This window comes from Agelaius phoeniceus, chromosome 5, assembly GCF_051311805.1.
Source record: "Agelaius phoeniceus isolate bAgePho1 chromosome 5, bAgePho1.hap1, whole genome shotgun sequence".
Classification (NCBI taxonomy): Eukaryota; Metazoa; Chordata; class Aves; order Passeriformes; family Icteridae; genus Agelaius; species Agelaius phoeniceus.
The window spans coordinates 2,519,147-2,539,825 of record NC_135269.1 but is presented as its reverse complement, the minus strand read 5'-3'; the positions used below and the strand labels follow the sequence as shown (position 1 = coordinate 2,539,825).

Below are 20,679 nucleotides of genomic sequence, written 5' to 3'. Positions count from 1 at the left end.
TTACATATTTTTAGCAAACATAAGTGAGCTACAGATTGGAAAGCACCCAAGCAGCAGTTGATACTAAATGAGAGTTTTACCTTTCTTGTTGAAAATATTAATTCCCAACAAACAGGAATGAGAATAAAACGGAAAAAAAAATAGATAACAATTGCATCTGAACTAGATAACATTTGTTTTCCCATTTTTTATGGAACAAAGCAACCCTTCAGTAATCTTACCCTTATTGACAGAGACATTGGTCTGCTGTGTGCTCCCACATTTCGGGGTGTAAATGTGGTATTGAGATCCCTCAAGAATGCAGGTTTCAGCACATAGCCACAACCACCATTGTCCAGGAATTTTCCAACTTGCAATTCCAAGAATGGGCCTGGTGTTTGGAAGTTTAAGGCCACTGGAAAATTAGATCAATATTGATTTTAGTGAATTAAGTTTGATAACATTTTATAAAACAAATATTTTTTAAAAAAGCAAATGAGCTTAAGGTATCTATATCTCTCAATTCATGTGTAAGATCCTGCTATTTCCCTTAAATTAAGTGATACTCAATTGCTGGAATCTGAAATGTAAGGAATTCTCAGAACTTTGGGCCTCTAAGCCAAAGCTTAGAATTAAAGATTCAATTTGAGACCTTGGAAAAAGTTTCCAAATTTAAGTTCTAGAAGGGAGAATGTGGATTTATAGTTTAAAGCAGAAACACATCAAATTAAGAAGAAGAAAGTTTAGAGTTTTAGAGTTTAAGATATAGAAAAAAATAAAAGTAGTTACAGAGGTAAACCAGGAGTTTAGAATACAGTACTGTAAGTTTATATGTTATAACATGATCGGCTGAGAAAGCTTCCAGCTTACACTGTAACATGAGTCCATAAGATGAAATATTTAAGGATTAGGTCAAAAACATAAATATCTTTATTAACAGTGCTTTATTAATCAATAAATCCTTAAAAGGTCTTATAACCAGGAGTCTTGTAACCTTCTAAATCATAAAGATGTGAGCTGAACTCACCCTTCCTATTTACATAGATGATAAGAACAATAAATCATATCAAAACAACTCAGAAATCCCATCTCTAACTCATTCAAAATCCCTTCAAAAATCCCCATACTCATACACCCATAATTATTTGTGCACAAAAGCAGTGCGCTATTTAGAACTGCATCCCATTTTAAGAATTACCCTATAGATATTTTTACGTTGCTCTGTTTTCCCTTTGCTTTCTTAGACCTTGGAGAATATGAAATGAGAGATCCTTTTTCTCCCTAAGAACTGAATTCACATCCTAGTTGCTCTAGAGCAGCAAGACCCTGCACTCCAAAGCTGCTAACAAAGTTCTGGTGCAGAAGTCAAAACCACAGGATTGTATCCAACCTTAGTTATGGTGCAGAATTCGTCACAAAAACATCTCACCCAGAAGATTAAGAAGCTTTAGTTTACTGTTAGAACACCCAGTGAAAATGCAATATAAGTTTATAGAACTAGAACCAATTTAAAAAGTGTTCTTAAATTTATGTGAGCACACATTCTCTAGGAGTTTAATCCTCCAGTACTGGTGATTATTGCAAGAATACGCCTGACAGATTTTCCTTTCCTTGGCAGTTCAAAACATTTTTGGTATGCTGCAGCACCAATAACAAAATATCACATTTCTCATCAACAGGATATTGTAATTCATGAGATAAAGCCAACACTGAAATAGACCTGTTTAATGAAATTTTCCCTTATTCCAGTACATTGGAGCTTCCTGTCACGTTCAAAATAGAAAATGCAGAAGTCAAATCAGCAGTGAATGATGGCATTATGAACCTGTGACATGTGTTAAACAGACAATGATAAGAAGTCATTTACTTAAACTGGTGGTTTGGTAGGAATGAAAAAAGAAGACTTTAAGCAGTTCAAGTGACTCCTCATAATAATTCATGAAGAGGACATTATTACCTGTTCCTATGAGATAATATGAATGTATTGAATGAACATTTGGCATAATGCAAAAATCCTATCGCAGGTGGAAAACACACAGAATTGTTTTCATGCAAAAATTATTTGTTCCTTCACTGCTTTGATGATCCTTTTAAAATGTTCTGTAGCAAATAGCACAAATAGGAATGAAGCAGCTGGTACAATGGACCTGATATTTGCACTACGCATGTTTTTTGGTGGGGTTACTTCTGAAGAGCTTGGGCCTGGCTCCATAGTCTCAAAACCAATTAATGGGTGGAATATATGACGTGCTCCCAGAGTGCATCATCTATTTAATCTGACAGGAATCCCATCTGTGCCAGCTAAGATTGCTCTGCATCATGAACCAATATGCAGCAAGTAGGAGCAACTGGAAACCCTGTCTAGAAAAACCCCAAACAAAAAAAAACCAAAAACTTGAAACAGCAAAACACAACATGCAGTCCTGCTTGGAACTAGTGTTAATGTAGATGAAGACATGATTTTATATTAATATACACAGGAAATCTGTTTTACCTTTAACAACAGAAATCAAACTTCACAGTGTTCATATTACCCTTTGCACATCATTGCTTTTTTTAAACAGGGTAAGTATTTTCTTGGTGTGGTTTTGATATGTAGTTCACAATTTGCTTTTTATGATCAAAACATCATCCAGAAACAGCCCCAGATTTGGTGCTCTATGATGCTTGTCATATTTCAATAGACTGAATCAAGTTGTGCAGAGGATGCTACAAGAGCAGCAACCCTGAGGCCCCTGGAAATCTGAACCACAGATAACCCAGGACCTCTCAGTCCTCAGGTGATTCCTGGGCCACACTTTCAGAATATGTGGGTTTAAAAGTGCAACTGAAATTAGGCAGACATTGAACAGTCAGTTTCAAATAGCAGCTTCCACATGATGAACCAAATTACATGATTGCACATAATGAGACTACTGCTAAATTTACCAAGCTTTATAGGCGACTAAGCAGGAAAATCTGATGTAACAACAGCAACAAGCAAATGAGAATACTTTATATTTTATCATATTAGGAAAATTACTTTTGCAACACAAGTGAAGGGCAATGTTATTATGGGTTCATATCTTCAAACATCAGCGCTGTGTTTTCCCTTAATTTAATTTGACCTTAGAACAAGTTAAAAAACATATGGAACAGTAGTTTTAGTTTACCTGCTGGTTTCTTTGTGTTGCAAGATTTAAGGTGATTAAGCAAATGTGAGATTTTGTGTCATATTCTCTGAGATGCAAACCTCTACTAAAACTGTTCAGAGGGTTCATAGCTGCTTGGGGCCTCCCAGGGCACTGCTTTATGGTGCATTGATGCACAGTTTTTCTTTTTAATCAGGTGCAGTTATAGCCCTAACACTTCTTGAGAAATGGCAATGATCATAAACCAAAAGCTATGCCTAGCAGCATGGGCTGAGCAACATCTTTCTGCAAACAACCCTGAATTTCTACCCAGTGTTTCATTTTAGCTTTGCTGAATTCAAGAGCAGAACTGTCAATAACATCCTTTGTACTGTTGTTTTATGAAACAGTATAAATTTAATGCATGTATGAAGAGAGATTAAAACTGACAGTTTCTTTGGAAAGAAGCCTAAATGAGCTTGTAGTGAAACCATCTGAGCAGTACATAATCTTGATGCATGGTTTTCTTGGGGAAGTAAAGGCATCTGAAGTTTAACACTGTGTACATTAAACTTTTTCTTTAGTCCTTTCATTAAGCACCAAAAGCCTTTTAATATTGACTCCAAATCAAAGCAGAACAGCAAAACCTGAGCCTGAGGAACAACCTGAGCAAAGGAATTCCTCCGTGTGATTCCTGCACCTGAAATGGATTCAAATATTCCTAGAACCACGAGGTTAAGTCCCCTTCAGACCAGAATATTCCATACTCAAATCATCTTGCAAAGCACCAATGCTGCCATGGTTGTGCCAGTAAGTCTCAGGGGTAAATAACCTCATATAGCAAATAACTTATATAGTAAATAACTTATATAACTTCATATAGCAAATGGAAGGTAGGAAATAGCCCAGCTCCAAAAAAGATGAGCCATTCCATAATACACAGAGCAATTCTATTTTTGACCCCAAATCTCTGTATCACAAACAGTTAACTGAAGTCAGTCCCACAACCAAGTACAGAGCTAAAGACTTTCTAAATATTCCTATACAGCACCTTCCATAAGCACCACCATTCAAGACATAATTGATTTATAGACTAAAAGCAAAAGCTTTTTAAAACCAAAATGAGCACTGTGACTATGATTTGAAGGCAGTTGAGGAAAACTGCACATCTTGTCTGTTATCCCGCCTCTTATTAATATTCCTAGTGGGACTTTTAAATTGTAATTTTTTTATTTTTTGTTCTTTGCTTTCTGGTTCTATTAGCTATATTGCAACCATAAGGTTTAATGTATTTCCCCATTCAAATGGGAAGATTTTAAAATGGATAAGGGCACATTTATCACCAATTTTACTTAAAATGAGTTACTTAATTGCATTTTATGCCATTTAAAATGCATCTCAAAGTGTATGAATTTTATGTCATTTCAAAAAATACCATATGCAAAAAGCACTCAGTGCTTCCTATCTCAATGATTCACCTCACTCATTTGAATCTAAAGAGATTTAATAGATCACACTTTTATCAGCCTTGTTGCTTTCCTCTCAGCTCTTTCCAATTGTCTGTGTTCTTAAAGTGGGCCACTCACAATGAATGCAACAAAAAAATCTATGCCTTAGATATTCAAAATCTGAACTGAATTGCACACAGCCTGGGAAATCCTATTGAAAGCAGGCCTGTATCCCAAAGCTCTGGAGTGCTGCCATTGGCCATGAGATGATCAATGTGCTTGGATTTGAGGACACTGCTTTCATTCCACATCAGCACTCCGGGCTGGGCATGGACTGTCTAGGCTTTCTTCTCACATGCAGGTCACAGCTGCACTCAATCCATCACTGCCTAAATTTACAGAAATATCTCACAAGTCCAAGAAAGATGGAACAAGACTATTTACAAGGGCATGACAGGACAAGGGGGAATGGCTTCAAGATGAAAGAGTAAATCTGTGAATAGGTGAGACCCCACACAAACTTTATGAACAAGGACTTTGGTCTACCGGACCAAATATAAAGAAAAAAAACCATTTTTTCCTACCAGAAAAAAAAAAAAAAAAGTATGCAATGATTGAATCCCTTACAACAGAGCAATCTTTTATGGACAGTATAAATTTTGGCATACAAAGTCTCACCTCTCTTCCTGGCAAAAAAAAAAAATCAGTCAAACTGTTGGTTTTTTCCCTCCCCTAACAGACTTCAAATTTTATTAAGCTTAATGATAATTCCTGGCTTTATTTTTCACCTACACATTTTGAAATGTTTTTTTATTCTATGGAAACTTGATTTATGAATGACTTACAATGTGAAGGAAGAAGAGGGACTGCTCTTCTGAGAACTGAATAAATGCAGAACAGTGACATAATATGCTTATAATGTCTTTTCTGTATTGTCTTTGGGCCAATTTAATACTGTGGCTCCAAAGATACTGTCAAAAGAAATGTGAAGAATTCAGTCATACACTTCATAATTGCTGACATTGTTCTTACTTAATTACAAGTGGTTCTACTGGAAAAAAAGATGTCAGATGATTGAGTCATCCATTGTCCCAGTATATCTGCAAAGGGTTTAAGTAGGGATCCTCTCTTGTGAGGTTCTCATGGGAAAAGTACCTAAAACATTTCTGATAAATTATCAGGTCTAAAAATCTAAATTGATTTTTGCTATTTAATTAATGTATCAGTCTGAAAGTCACACTTTAGTGTAAGGCTGAGCATCTTTTGGCTGTCATTTGACCAATTTTACACCTGAAAATTTTCCAAAATTTTTAAAATTTATTTAACTTGTGGTTCTTGGCAGTGATAATATTCACTGTTAAATATTCACTATTTAACAGTGAGTATTACCAACTTCCCTTTCCTGTTTTAGTCTGAATCACTGACAGATTTTAGAGCAAGGTCTGCAAGGACTTCAGAAACAATTGTGTTCCTGCAATTTTTTTCCCCCATCCTCTTTTAAAATTTATTAGACTTCACATAAATTATTTACTGTTCTATTGGTTGTCTGCAGTGAAGACAGCTGGAAAAACTGATAAAATGGAATTTCAATGTTTCTTTGCTTTTAAGTCAAATCCCAGTATCTATTCCACACACCAAAAACTGCCTAAAAAGAAACAGGCTATAGAGTAGCCCAAGAGCTTTTTCATAAACCTGGAAGCAGACACATTTCTGCAGAAGAAACATGAAACCTTCATCCAAAACAGCTCCTGGCCTTTGGAACCATTCCAAAGTAAAGCTTTGAGTGCATTTGGGGAGCTTCATATGTAGAATCATATTGCCCCACCTATCTTGTAGATGTCTACACTTGAATTAGCTGCACCACTTCCCTCTTAGTGAGGATCAAATCAATGAAGTTCAAGGGACAACATGAAAAAAAAAAATATTCCTCTAGTTTTCACTTCCCAAGGACGCATTTTTGGGCTATTAAAGCCAATAGAAGACAGCAATAATATAGTTATTGACACAGCACCCAAGCAGGGTCAGATTTGAGCCATTTTGATTTGCACAGGTATGGCATACCAAAATTAGTTAGTTTCTTTTCCCTTGGTTGCTTCAGAGATCAAAATCAGAACTGGTTAGAGAACTCTTTATCCCGCCTCTTTTCATATTTTGTCGTGTTATGGCACACAAAATTGAGCCACAAAACAGATGTGACAAAATTGCCAAGCTGCATTTCACTGTTACAGGCCAAGACAAAACCTACAGTAAGAAAAAAAACCCATCATCCAAGTACAACTTTCACAGCAGCATATAAATTTTATGCACACACTAAAAAGCACATATGGGATCTTCTGAAACAAAATCCTGTACCTGCCATACTGTGGCTTTCTCCTGTAACTTATCACATGTTTTGGTCATTCCTGCAGAGTGCTTTGATACATTTATAACATTTCCTACTGCATGGAAATGCCATATTCAAAAGGATATTTAAGTCTTTTTTTGTCTTTTTTTTTCACTGAGGCTCTCTTTTGTTTCAGATTTTTTGTTGTTTTTCTCAGTTGATATAAAACAACTGCTATCAGTTTATTTAAATAACTGTCCTGAATTTTCTTTTCCTGCATAAATCTTTCCATTTCATTTTATTTACTAAAGAGAAAGGAGACATGGATACACCAAACTAGTTCTTTCCAGTGCCTCACTGCAGCTGTATGCAGAAGGCATACTAATTTTCACAGACTATGAAAAGTGGGGGTTTTTTTCCACAAAACCTCCTGTTCTTATGAGTCTCCATTTTCAGAGAACAGACAGGGAGTGCACAGCGATATCCAAAAGCTATTTTGTGGAAACTCTGTACTTTTCAGTGAGGTTTTAACTTGCCTTCCTCTGGAAATTAGGTTTACACAATTACATGTCCCATCCTCAGCCCCAACAAATCTTGAGCCTGTTGGACCATTTCATCCTGCTTTAGCTGAGTGCCAGCCTGCTCTGAGTTAATACATTCCAAGCAATTTAGAGAAAATTGCTGGCAAGGTACAGGAGAGAGACTGTTTTGGGTCCATCACGAAAGGGAAGTGAAGGAATAACTCAATTCTCATCATTACAAGATGCAGAGGCCTGGCAGGCAGTATTATATGTTAGGTCTGAACAAAACCTAATATACTTTCTTTGCCCAGCCAGAAAAAGTTACGGATGTTAAAGGAACTTGAAGGCAAACTCGCAGGTGTGGGGAGGAGAAGGGAGGTAAGAAGGGGAATAGGTGGCGTAGGGGAAACCTGAGAGTCCTTTGAAGAGTTTTAGGGAAGTGGTAGAAGGGATCTGGAGGGTTCACTTTTGTTCATGAGGTGTAAAATACAAAGGCAGGGTGTGTAAAGAACACACAAAAAGTGTGTGAATTATAGAGAAATGGGACAGACATAAAAAATCAAAACTCTGTGTTATCAGTGGAAGGACATCAGCAGAATGTTCACTTTGGGAGTTGCATTGTGAAGAGCAGCTGTAGTTCTGCCAAACACTTATCTGAAGCAGATTAGGGAATTAAGAATAGAACTAACATAGCTTGGAAATTATACACGTGGAGAATTGTTTTTAATCAGACTATTCCCATGTGAAAAATGGAGGGGTTTTTAAGTGAAGATGCAAATGAAGTGACCAAGAGGGCAGATCTAACCACTTCCTGCATATTTTTCATTCTTCCAGGAAAGGGCCCAAACCCCCTATGCACCAAAAGTCATATGTTTTGCATACTAATGTTTAGAATGACTTCTCATTAAAGTATACTCTGAGTAAACAATCAGTGTAGTGATTTTGAAAGACTTCAGCCCTGTCTGTGATCTAACAAATTGATATTCTTTCAAAGATAAGTGTGGAGATTTACAGGCCAGAAAGAAAACTAGTAAATTGCAGTATGATAAGACTGGGAGATTAATTCAATTTTAAATTAAGGACCTCTGGCTAGTGCTTCCTCTAAGCATGAAACAAACTTACTAGTTTTTAATGGCAATATGGAGTGTAGATAGCATACAGAGAGTGCAGCACGCCAGTCAATAATCCAGAAATTACACTAAGTGTGGATGAACCACAAGGACAGAACATAATCAAGCCAATTTCACACAGTGTGGTAATGAGAAGATACTTAGATAGTCCAGCCCAAGTCCAAATCTATACTGCAAATAAGCATTTATAAGGTCACAGAAACAAGTAAAATTTATACTAAATAGTAATTTTTTTAGTCCTTGTGGAGTTATGTAAAAATCTACCCCAATATACCAGTCAGGATGGAGAAGGTAACTTGTCACAGAAGATATATGGGGAGCTGAGAAAGGAAACAAGTGGGAAAGGCAGCCTGGAACAAGGGTGACATAAGCTCCAGGGCCCTGCAGGCAGACTGAAAGCTGTGCCTGTCCTTGGATGAGTGTATATTTTAACATAACAAGGTGAATCCAAACCTTTCACCTCAAAACCAGGAGCCTACAGCAAAGTGCCCTGCTCACCCCACAGCCTCCCTCAGGTGCCCTTGGCCAAAACTCAAAGACAGGATATATTTGTGGATACAAAAAAACCCCAACTATTCTGCTCTATTTTACCTAGGGCTGAAGAAGATGTAGCAGGCAACATAGAAAAATATTCTGTAATGAGAATCTTTCAAACTGAAGAACAAACAGATGAAGGTAAAATTGTCTCTAAGGCCTTTAAAAAGGACAAAATGTTTACAGGTAAGAGGTTTTTCAAAGCCTGCTGGGTACAGAAGTCATGCCATGCTTATTTTTAAATTCGAAGTAATAACTTGCAATGAAGAGAAGCAGAAGTAATTTTTATTTTGTTGCTCAGGAAACTAATATTGCAGTGGGAATTAAGATGCTAAATGTATGTTACATTTATATAAAGACTGGAGGCTCCCAGCAGCCCCCAGCTGAACCTGGGTGTGGTGCTGACCAGGAATATTTGTGTTTCCCTGTGTAACATATCATGTTCTGGGATTTCTGGCACTACTGTCAATGGCTGTGCTCACATCTCGTGCCCCTGTACAGCTCAAGTCACAGGAGCCACTGAAAACCCACAGACCCCTCAGAAGAAACTTCCACTGCTGAGTAATGGAAGCTTAAAAATGCTGAATTAGTGCTTTTCTTAATATCCAATTCAAAATGGTTTTTTAAAGAAATTACTAAAATATAATAAATTAAATATCTGGGATAAGAGACAGCTATTCAACACAAAGTCATATTTACAACTACCAGGGATGAAAAACTAATGGGAGGTGTGGGTTGAAGGAAAATTTTATATAACAAAAAATTAAAATAATGCCACTGGTGGGCCATATGCAACCTATATAACACCAAAATACTATAGAAAGCAAGAAACCCTTGTATTTGTAAAGCCTAGAATGCAATAGTCTCTGCAAGGATACATACCCATTTGACACCCTATATTCCAGAACTCTTGAGGATTATAATTTGAAGATTTCATTCTTGATCCCTTGGGGTAAATTCTTGTAATAAATCTTGTAGTATGTGCAATAAACTGGCTAGCTGATAAACAGAAGGATAAAATCTTGGTAAGAAAACCTTTTCTATTAAAGAGGTTCTATTTGAATAAATAATAAAAATGTAGTCATTGGATCCAGCAATTTTTTTTACACAATATTATATCAATGTATTCTATTTTAACATTAATACATGGACCGCTCTGAACTATGCCTAAAATCTTATTTTGAAACCTTAATACCTTCCATGTATTTTAATCTGACAGTATTTCTGTATATAGTGCAGACTTCTTAAAAAAGTTCATGAACCAAAAATCATTCCTTCACTGGAATATTCTGTTTCTTCATCTTTTTACAGGGTAATCATATGATTTCTACACTAAAGCCCACTGTGTTCCCACGGGAAACTAAGACACAGAACAGGAAACTGCACAAAAGTTTCCTCATTCTATAGTAGCTCAAAATGAAAAAGGAAATCATCTCTAGATGATCTTGGCTTGTTTGCTGTTGGGAGATTTAAATAAAATTACTAAATGATATTGAGACCAGGGAAGAGCACACTTTTAAAAGCCACTTAAATTATTCTTATATAAGCCTCAAAGCTGTTAACTATTCATGAACATTGTTTTTCCTTCTGCTGGCTCTGTTCCCTCCTTTCTCATATGCAGGCATAGACTACACAGATTTTGGAAGCTCCAGATGACTTCTATCTACACAATTTTTAGTTATTCAGCAAAAATCTACATTTCCAGGCTCATCTCTCTGATCTGTTCCATTCTCCTCCCATCTTATCATTTTTTTGTTTGTTTAGGGGTTTTGTTTGGTTGATTTTGGTTGGGTTTGTTGTTTGGGGGTGGTTTTTATGAGGAGGGGTGAGTTTTATAGAACTACTTTTATATTCCCTAGAGTACCAGAGGAACAGAGAGGACTCTCTCTGTGGATGGCTGGAAAGTCCTACTTTGTGATGCATCATTCACCTCACCAGGCACTGAAGCACCTCCACAAAGTGGGTGGGTGGCAGCAGGGCTGGCCCCGAGTGAATGGGCATGTGGCAGGCGTCATTGTCATTGTCATTGTCATTGTCACAGTCGGTGATCTCTGCTCTCCACACCCCCAGAGCCCCGGGCAGGCAGCTGGAGTTAGAACAGCAGAGGCTGCACTGCGCTGCCTCCACCAAACGGAGATGCTCCAAGCCAGAATGAGTTTGGAATATCCAGCTTGGCTGGGATGAAAGGTGTGCTCCAGTGGAGCAAACTGCCTGCTCTGGGCTTTATCCAGCCCTTTAATGAGAGCTCTTATCTGCAGCTCTCACCAAAGCCAGGGCACTGCCAAGCCAACTCCACTTTCTCAGCCCAGATTTTGGGAAGGGGGGAAGGGGAGGAGTGAAATTTATTCCACACTTTTTCAAGTACTGGCTGAAACTCCTAAATTATTTGATGCAGAAAACAATGAATCAAAAGGCAGACATTCATTTTGTAGACTGTGTTAATATTTGTTCTTATTAAAATACACAGAATTAAAACAAAGTTGAATTTCAATTTTCCCCACAAAACCAACAGAAATTTTAAAAAATGCTATGCAAAGGACATTCCTTAAACAGTATTATACAAAGAACCAAATAAAATCAGACAGCAGTTGTTTTATAAAATTTTAACCCTTCCAATGCTTAAGCAGTGAACCATAGCAACAATGTAACTTTAAACTAATTAACTCAAAAGAAATTACCTGAAACTCTTGCAAGTTTTCGTGCTTGAGACTCTCCAATGGAATTATTTTCCCAGCACTTTTGAAACTGCATGGAATGCTCAAAGCCTACAAACTTCTGAGATTTGGTATAAACCACAAGATCTGACAATGCAAGGGCAATCTTTATCTTCCTCTCCTAATAATCATTAGATGAATAATGGAACAAAAAAAGTCACAATAATGCATATTTCACTATTATTACTATTGATAATTCACAGAAACAATAATTTTGGATGCATAAAGCAGGACAAAATATGCCACAGTTAATGAATTTAATAAATATGATCTTTAATAGTGAGATTTGATCTACTGAGAGAAAATTGAGGTTATTTTGTTCATGTTCATCGTAGTAATCATAGGGTGAGTGGAGAGATGCTTCCTAGCAGAATATTCTTCTGCATAGCTTTACAGTTTTCCTGCTTCTAAGACTGGTTTGCAATAACATCATTTTTCTTGGCTTTTAACATTACTCCTTAAATTATACCTCCAACTTTCTATTTGTAATTATATGAAGTACTAGAAAAGACGAACAGCATAAACTCATCTATAAAATGTAGAATAACAGGAAAATATTACACTGTGCCAAGCAAATTAGTCAAAGGCCTATTATTCCTCTAATCATTGCTCTGAAGTCAGGAAAACTCTTCTTGATTAAGGTTGAAAATTCTCTCACCAAAATCTTAATTTAGTCTTGCTCCATTACCAAAACAAGCAGAAATGACTGACATTTTAACAGGGTCTTCTCTCTTAGAGTGAGGCACTACATGACCATTTCATTTTCCACAGCACAACTTGTGAGCTAATTGGGGGCAGTAGCCAGCAGAGAGCTGCTGATGCTAATCATGTTTACATTCCATTAAAGCTTCTGAAGGTAAATTCTCATCTGACAAAATAACAGAGATTGCCTCCTCATAGCTCTTAAACTATGCAAAGTTCAAGAACATTAATTATTCTGGAGCTGTGTCCCACGAGGAGCAATAGGGGTCTCCTGCCATGGAATCCTGAAAAATGCAACTCTCTGGAGGCAGGCAAAGGCAGCAGCATCACTGGGGCATCTTCTGCAGATTCAAATGTTCTCCCACCCTCCCAAAAGTGGGATAGCAAGGCAAATACTCCCACAGAGTGGGAGCCTGGAAACCACTTTCTCTTCTGCCTGTGAAACATGAGCAGATACTTTTTGTTGCGGCTGTTTAAGAGTATGTGGAATACATTCTCATCTGTACATGGCCCTACCAATAAACTTGAAACCTGTAGCCTAGAAAGTTGGCATTTGTTGCTCAAAGAAGACTCCATCCTTCCTCAGAATTTTTCCTTGCTGTCTCTCCATGTCAGATTGAATGAGAAAGAAGCAAAAGCTTTCACCATTAAATTATACAAAAAGAAGAGACACTGCCTCTCAACAAGAACACTGAGCTCTGAGGAGCACTGCCAGTTTAGCCTCATTCAGGTAATCAGAGCATGATGTGCAAGAGTGACTGGATACTTCAGGTGCTGCTTGACATCTTAAAAAAGTTGAACAAAGCAGTTTCAAACCTGAGAAAGCAACAGATTTTCAATGGTAGAGAATTATACTTGGTTAAAAAAAATAAGTTCAATTTGACTTTCAGATAGGAGATTAGACCAAATTTTTACACTTCTTTCAGAAACCGTGCTTAATGTTAAGTCTCTACATGATAAATGTTAAAATGCCTTTTCAATTCCAGGTGCTGAAAAATGTTTCAGCACAACCAGGAATGTGCACCTAATTTAATGCAAAAATCATAGAACAGAAGAAAATAGGGGAATCTATCTGTCTTAAAAATAGACAGGTACACTTGGGGAAGAAAGAGTTAACTCTGCCTGTTGTCATCAGGAACTGCTATAAATGTTCTCTATACATAGCTCCAGGGGCCCATGACACCAACAAAACACTTGGGTAACTTCATCTTAAATCTACTGTGGTACTGAGCACCTGGGACAAGCACAGAAAGAGGAAAATGGAGTTGAAGTTCAAGATGGGAGCACAGGGAGGGGCTGCTTTTTGCTGGATACTAAAATGTGGTCCAGTTTGACTTTTCTTATAAAAATAGGAAAACTCTGAAACCTTCAGGTAAAACATGCAATTTCCAAATGCGCTGATCTTAGTAATTTTAAAGTTTCCCTTTTAAATTTAGTCTCTATTTTAAGATAATATAGTCCTTCTTAAAAAAAAAAAAATTATGTGTTCTCTATATTCAATTGAAGCAAAAGCTACCTTGATTTTTCTTTTAGGTGGAGGTGAAGATCTACGATCTCCTTTTCTTTTGGAAGGAGTCCTGGATCTAACAGGTGACATGTCTTCTGGGTAATCATCGTCAGAGGGAACGTCAGAGTCAGACACTTCCTCTGCCTCACCAGCATAGTCCTCCTCCATCCTGAGCATGCCTTGCTCAAGTGTTCCAACTTTCTTATTTTTTATCAGAACTTTGTGTTTTAATGCCTGTAGAAAAGAGGTTTAACAATAGTAACTAGAATTATGTAGGTTTTTCATCTCTTGGTATTATTTAACTCATCTTCAAAGTTGTTTATTTTTTACTATGCCTAAATGTCCTTAAATATATATATATATGTACTTAAAGACGTGTCTGATGTTAATTTGGAATGTTTTCATCTATCATTGAGGCTGCAGGAAATTTATCATTTGATTTTTTGTGCATATCTGTCTTGAGTACCAAATTAAAAGTTTTGTTTATAACTTGTGTTCTTTACAGTAGATCCTTATGCTGATCTTACCTGGTCAGGGAAACAACAGTTTGGTGATTTTGCCTAAGCAGTTTCTCCATTTATAGACACATATCAACCTCCATAATATATAATGTAAAGGGGGAAAAGCATCTCTGAATTATATTGATTCTAATAACATGGCTTTCATCTATCCAACAGAATTCTTTGAGTATATATTTCACTTCAATTTACAAAATAATATTAATAGTAAATCTGCTATTATGTAGCAGAATCAACTCTACATCTGGACACAGGAGCTGCCAGTGAGTAACAGGACTTACTATGGCTCTTGAATAAAGTGATCCTCAAAAATATTCCTTAAATTTCCTGTGCTCTAGTGAAAAGGGTGATTACACTGCTGGGAGTGTGGCAGGAAGAGGAAACAAATAATTTCACAATAAATGAAATGTAACTGAAATGCTGTGGTTTAAGGTATCCACTAAGTAAATATGAAAGGTGTGGATGATGAAACTCATAAACCCAAAGTTCTATAATGGAAACCAGAGCCATAGGCAAGGACAGAGACATTCCATTCATTTCCATTGTTGCTCCATTGCTCATAATGCCTTTATCACTTCAGATCTCTGGCTGGTAGTTTGCCAGGGTGCCAGTGAAATGAGACATTCCATGCCCAATATCTATCAGTGCCATGCTGCTGGGAGGTTTGATCAGTCTCTCTGCACTGGTGACTCAGAATAAGGATGCCCTTTAACATTTCCTTCATTTCTTATTGATGCACTCTTTGTTTTTTCCTTGTGATATTTTTAATATTATTAATGCAACCCATATTTTTAAAGAGTTCTGAATTTTCCTTTGTATGTTCACATTTCCCAATATTTAAAAGAAATTCTATCCATTTTCAATTTTGTATTTTGTTATTCCCAGGAAGACTTAATTCTACAAATTAAAAAAACCCCAAACCTAGTATACAGGGGAATAAAACACTTTCTATGGTTACATTATTGCCTCCTGTATGCAAATTTCTTTAAATAAAAAAGACCATAGAATGAGTGTGTGTAATTATAAAAAAATGGGTCATGATGTTTTAAGTCAGTCTCTAAAATTCTGTTTACAAGCTGTTAACAAAAACATAAACACCCTGAGGTAGGAGGAGTTTTTTAAGGTTTTTTTGGGTTTTTTTCTACAAAGATAACATTTTTAAATCATGGCTCATTTTAGAAACAGTCATAAAAAATACTCCAGTGATATGAAAATTTACTATTTTTTGACCATAAGCAAATTGCAATAACAGTTACCCCAAATTATTGAAAGTGAAACATAGAGCGAAAAAATGACATACCAAGGATTTTGTCTGAACTTCAAACATCTTCAAAAAAACTTACAATAAATGTATGGTTACAAAATCAGTGACTGTGAAATCTGAGTTCTTTAATTGGTAATCAGCACTGCTAAGCATGTGACACAATTTTCTGTACAAGTCCAGGTCTTCCAAGAGAGCAGAAAACTCTTTAAATGAGCTGAAACTCTGAGCATTCACTAAAAGTTCTCCTTTCTAGTTTTATTAAGGCACAATATGTTAAAATACATTTGCTGTTTACTTCTATATAAACTGTAAGCATACTAAAAAATTTAAATATGTAAAACATAATAGGTCTTCCTTAGAGCACAGTGGACTTCAAGGCTGGCATAAGCAAAAGCCAGCCTCAAAGTACAATCAACTGGAACAAATATTTTCGTAATTAAATGAACAAAACTCTTTTTTTTTTTTTTGTACATTCTAGTTAATGTGATGTACAACACAAATCAGCTGAAGCATTGTGAAGTTTCCAAGACAAAAATCACAAGCACTTTGGATCAAGCAAACCCACCTATTGATCACTGTGGTTACGTAATGCAAAACTTCAGTCCCCAAAAATGTAAGGAATAAACCCTGGATTTGAGATATAAGTATTTAAAAAAGAATAGCTTCTCCTGTTTAAATTTAGCTTGTTGTTCTCCCTTGTCTTCTCCTGACCATCTGTAGAGTTAGTTCCTCTTAGTTAGAGGAATATCAAATCCTGAAAATCTTGCTAAATAACAGGGTTAAAAATCTCTTCTGACTTTTGCATAATATTCTATTTCAAGAATTGTGTTGCTGCCTTAAATTCTGATATAGGGTGAAGATGCAGCATCTCCTGTGAAGTCTAACACAGGGAAAGGTTTTGAGACAATGACAAGATCTATTAAGTACAACTGTTAAAAAACCTGACACCAGCTATCTTTAACAATTCAAGAGAATCACACTTAGTGAAGTGGGACTGGATGTCTTTGTGGCAGCCTTAAAAATCGCAATTATCAAGATACTTTAAATCAATACTACCAGCAATGTCTGAGCTCTGGGGAAATAGATATTAATTATATCAGGAGCACCATTTTAGCTAGCTCATAGCAAGTTTTCATACAATACATTTACCCAGTGAAAAGCACCCTACCCTGAAAATTCCACTTCTGTATTGTGCTCTGTAGTAAACCTCAGGCAAGTCTAGTCCAAGGCTAAACAGCTGTTCTACAGCTGAGATGATATTCTACACAGGCAGCTAAATCTCTGGATGAACTGGAAAGAAATCCAACGGATGGTTATGGAGAAAGATGGTTGCAGGTTGGCCAGGATATTAAACCAGTGTGCTCAGAGTCCTCATGGCAGATTCCTTAGCAAAGCTCAGTGTTCCAGGAAGATACCTTGCCAACAAACAACCTGATTTTTAGACACCAAATAAGCCATCAACCTGCCTGGGTGATGATATAAAATATGGCAATGTCTTGCTTTTAGTTCCCTCCTGAAGTTGCTTTACACTACAGGGAAGCTATTAACAACAGAAAATGGCTGTCACATGTTTACCACATTTCTGGGAAAACCATATTCCCTCAAGAAGAGTGCAATGCCTAAAAATAGTGAAGGAATTAGATGAGCCTTCTGTAAGTACTCAGTATAGCCTAGAGATTCCAGAAATTTTATGAGAAACAATACTGGTTTGTTTTGGTTTTTTTTTTGAGGTCATCACCATGACATACCATATTCTCATATCTTTTTTCTTCTTTTTGTAAAGAATAGATACCATAGACTGATTGAAAGGCAAAAGAAATGTTTTGAGTTGCTAAGAAGCAAAGACATTTCTGATGCAAAGATGGTCAAGATGTTTGCATACTTTTAATTGCCAAAATAAATAGGAATTCCTCTCATAACTGAAGCAACAGAATTAGATATGCTAAAGCAGGCTTAATCTTGAATTTCTCCATGAAAACACTCACTGTGTAGAGAAAGATCCTTTGTATACTGAGTAGATAAAGGTGAAGAAAAGTGGGAAGAATGAGTCCTGGTTTATGGGGTTAGCTGGTTTTCCCCATAATAGCAGAATTTAAAATGTCCATAGCCCATAAAGTTGTACTGGAGACCTTCTATTGATCTTTCTCAAGGAGATCATTAAATAGATCATTTTATTTGGACACCACAGGTTTAACAACCATAGGAAGCCTTGGCAATCCTGGCCAGAAATGCTTGTGAATCACCACAATACAGTAATTGATCTTGCAGCTGTGTGGTAAACATTAAAGACAACTTGTAAAATCACAGTAGCTGCCACTTCCCATTCAGTTAATCACACATCAATTCCAACTCTGTGACAGGAAACCTGCAAATAATAAAAGTTCCCTAACTATCTGATATATATATGCTGTCAGTAGTGTAAGGCAGTTCAATGCACCACAATGCAAAATAATTGAAGAACAAATCTTCATCAAAGCAATGTGTTTACATTCTTTTCTGTGTTACATTGGATGCCTACATGTTTCCTTCAATTGCTGTCAAATTTCTTAGAGAGGAAGGACATAGCAGGGTAAGTAAAACCTTATCTCTTCTAACATATATTTTAACACAAATTTTTGATATTTTCTAAGTTCATCTATGAATTGCTGCTAAAGACACTTCATTCCTTCACTTTATATCAGCACATCATCAGGAGTGCTGGTGCAAGCATCAGGGATGTCTGGCACCAGTCAGTGACGCCACATCTAATTTAGTGCAGGAACTGACTCAAAGGATCTGATATTCCAGTGAACGTTAGAGGAGGTTCATGAAGTCTCTTTAGAAGCACCATGATGGCCAAGACTGGGGACAGAGAATTTTATCAGGTCTGTTGCTTTGGGTGGCAAAACATCTGCTCTGCAAAGAGGTAGGATAGATAGGTGAAGCTTAAGGGCAGCCTCAGTTTCTCATGAGATAAGGTATATGTGAAAGAAAGAAACAGAGCAAAAGTCTTCTCTTTCCTCCATATGCAGAGGAAGAATTGTGTGTTGAGATGCTACAGAATACAGGAATTGCAGGGAGTTAACAATATCAATATAGTCAGCTGGAAGTGTCAATATATGACTGAGGGCAAAGAATTATAAAAACCTTTCTTCCTGAAATTTTCTGGGGTTTGTTTTTCAGATGAAGCAAGTGTTGGGAAAAGCAGAGACAAGAAGTGTCCAGTGATCCTCCTCTTTTATTTTCTGGCCCTCCATGTCTATTTCACTTTGAATTACAATGGTAGGACACCTCATTGCAAGGTGGTCCAAGGAGCCACCTAAGAGTGGGTTTGTTCCTCATTTTAACCTCCTTCCACACACACAAAATCATCTCAGTGGACAAGGGAATAGCTCAAGATCTACTTAAAGAAGGAAGGAGAAGATTGTCCATATAAGAGAAGAGAAAATAATTTCCATGGAAGCCTCCAAAACCTAAAAGGAACCTGTAACTGGGAAATGTTTCTCTGAAGTGTTGTGATAAACTGCGTGGTTTCCCACTTCATGTACACACAAGAGAACCATTTAATTCTGATCTTGAAGAACACTGAGGTGGCTTTTTCGCTATTCTTGCTCATGCTCCATCTTGAAAAAAGTGGAACAGTAAATATATAGGTGACAGAGGGTTTTTTCCACACTAACTGAGAATCCTTCCCACAAAGAGCATTTTAAATTCATCATTTATGATTCTGTATCATCTCCTTTGCACAGCTTAAGCAAAGCAGTCTGAAGACAAAATTCAGAATTTGGTTTTCTAAAATCATAATAAATTTACCCAGGCCTTGAAAATGCACAAGGTCCCAAGCTTTAAAGATGTGATGTCACTAAACTCCTTTTGAACATGGACCAAAAGTTGTTTTTCAAAAGGATGCCAGCCAAAAGTCAAGCTGACTACTGAATTTACAAATTCTGTCATAGCTACATATTTCCATTGCTAGGTAAAATCCTAGTGATTTTTCTAACATGCTTGATAAGTACTTTTAGGAGAAATGGAGATGATCCTAATTTATGTTCATTCTCAAGATAATAATTTATTAAATTCAAACTTTTGTAACCAGCTGAGGACAGTGGTGGTATTTAGGTAATCCTTACACCTTGCACAGATGGAAAATGTCTTGCAATTCTTTAATATGTTGAAAGTTCAGGAGAATGAATCTCACCTGTCAGCATTTCCATACTTATAGACCCAGCAATCCATTTTTGGGCAAAAATGACTCATGAAAACTCTAAGCTACGGAAATATAAAGTATGAATTCCCTATATCACAGCAACCATATGATAAGAGACATATATCATAGACAGTAATATTTTTAAGTGATTCAGTGATTCCATGTTCACTGCTTTTGTGCTTGCTTCAGAGGGTGTATGATCTTTGGACATCTCCTACACTGAATCTAGCCATGTTTTGAGAAGCTTTAAAACAAGCCCTCCTGTTTGGTATAGTTTCTATTTTTTCCTAATTGAAAAAGCAGTTTTTAAGGCTTCAAAATTGTATTGGACACTGTGATGTAATAAAATATAATGCTACAATAAAAATAAAAGGCAGATAAATGTGACTATTAAATAAATTTATAACAACATTTTTATGGAAATAGAAGAATATGGTAATACTTTAACACATCTTCTGGAAAGAGTGCTTCAAAAATATTTTTCTTTAACAAATCCTTTGAAAATTACAACCTTTTGTGTATGTTGTTTTTCCTTATGACAGTGCTTCCTCCCCACATTTTCATTTGCATTTTTTTTAGCTACTGTAAAAAAAAAAGTCTAAAATATAGCTATCACTAGCAACAGTGACAAGCCTAAATAAGTATTTTGTATATATGCATGTATTTGTGCTACAAGAGATTTTAAAAAAGAAATTGTCCTTGAAAGAAAATTATGTGCAAAGACTGGAACAGTGGAAATTTAT

At 36.5% G+C, this 20,679-nt stretch overlaps 1 protein-coding gene across 2 annotated transcripts in view; it reads right to left on the bottom strand.

Moving 5' to 3' along the window:
• PLCZ1 (phospholipase C zeta 1) overlaps positions 1-20,679 on the bottom strand; it is a 45,293-nt gene that overhangs the window by 8,069 nt on the left and 16,545 nt on the right. Inside the window, exons 7-10 of one of the 2 annotated variants that reach the window (XM_054632138.2) lie at positions 13,975-14,202; positions 11,724-11,877; positions 9,928-10,044; positions 222-394 (exon numbers count right to left, since the gene is read on the bottom strand). In XM_054632138.2, the coding sequence (XP_054488113.1) occupies positions 222-394; positions 9,928-10,044; positions 11,724-11,877; positions 13,975-14,202 (672 nt within the window). Of the gene's footprint in view, positions 1-221; positions 395-9,927; positions 10,045-11,723; positions 11,881-13,974; positions 14,203-20,679 lie in introns of both variants that reach the window. The other variant, XM_054632137.2, reaches the window with a different exon arrangement.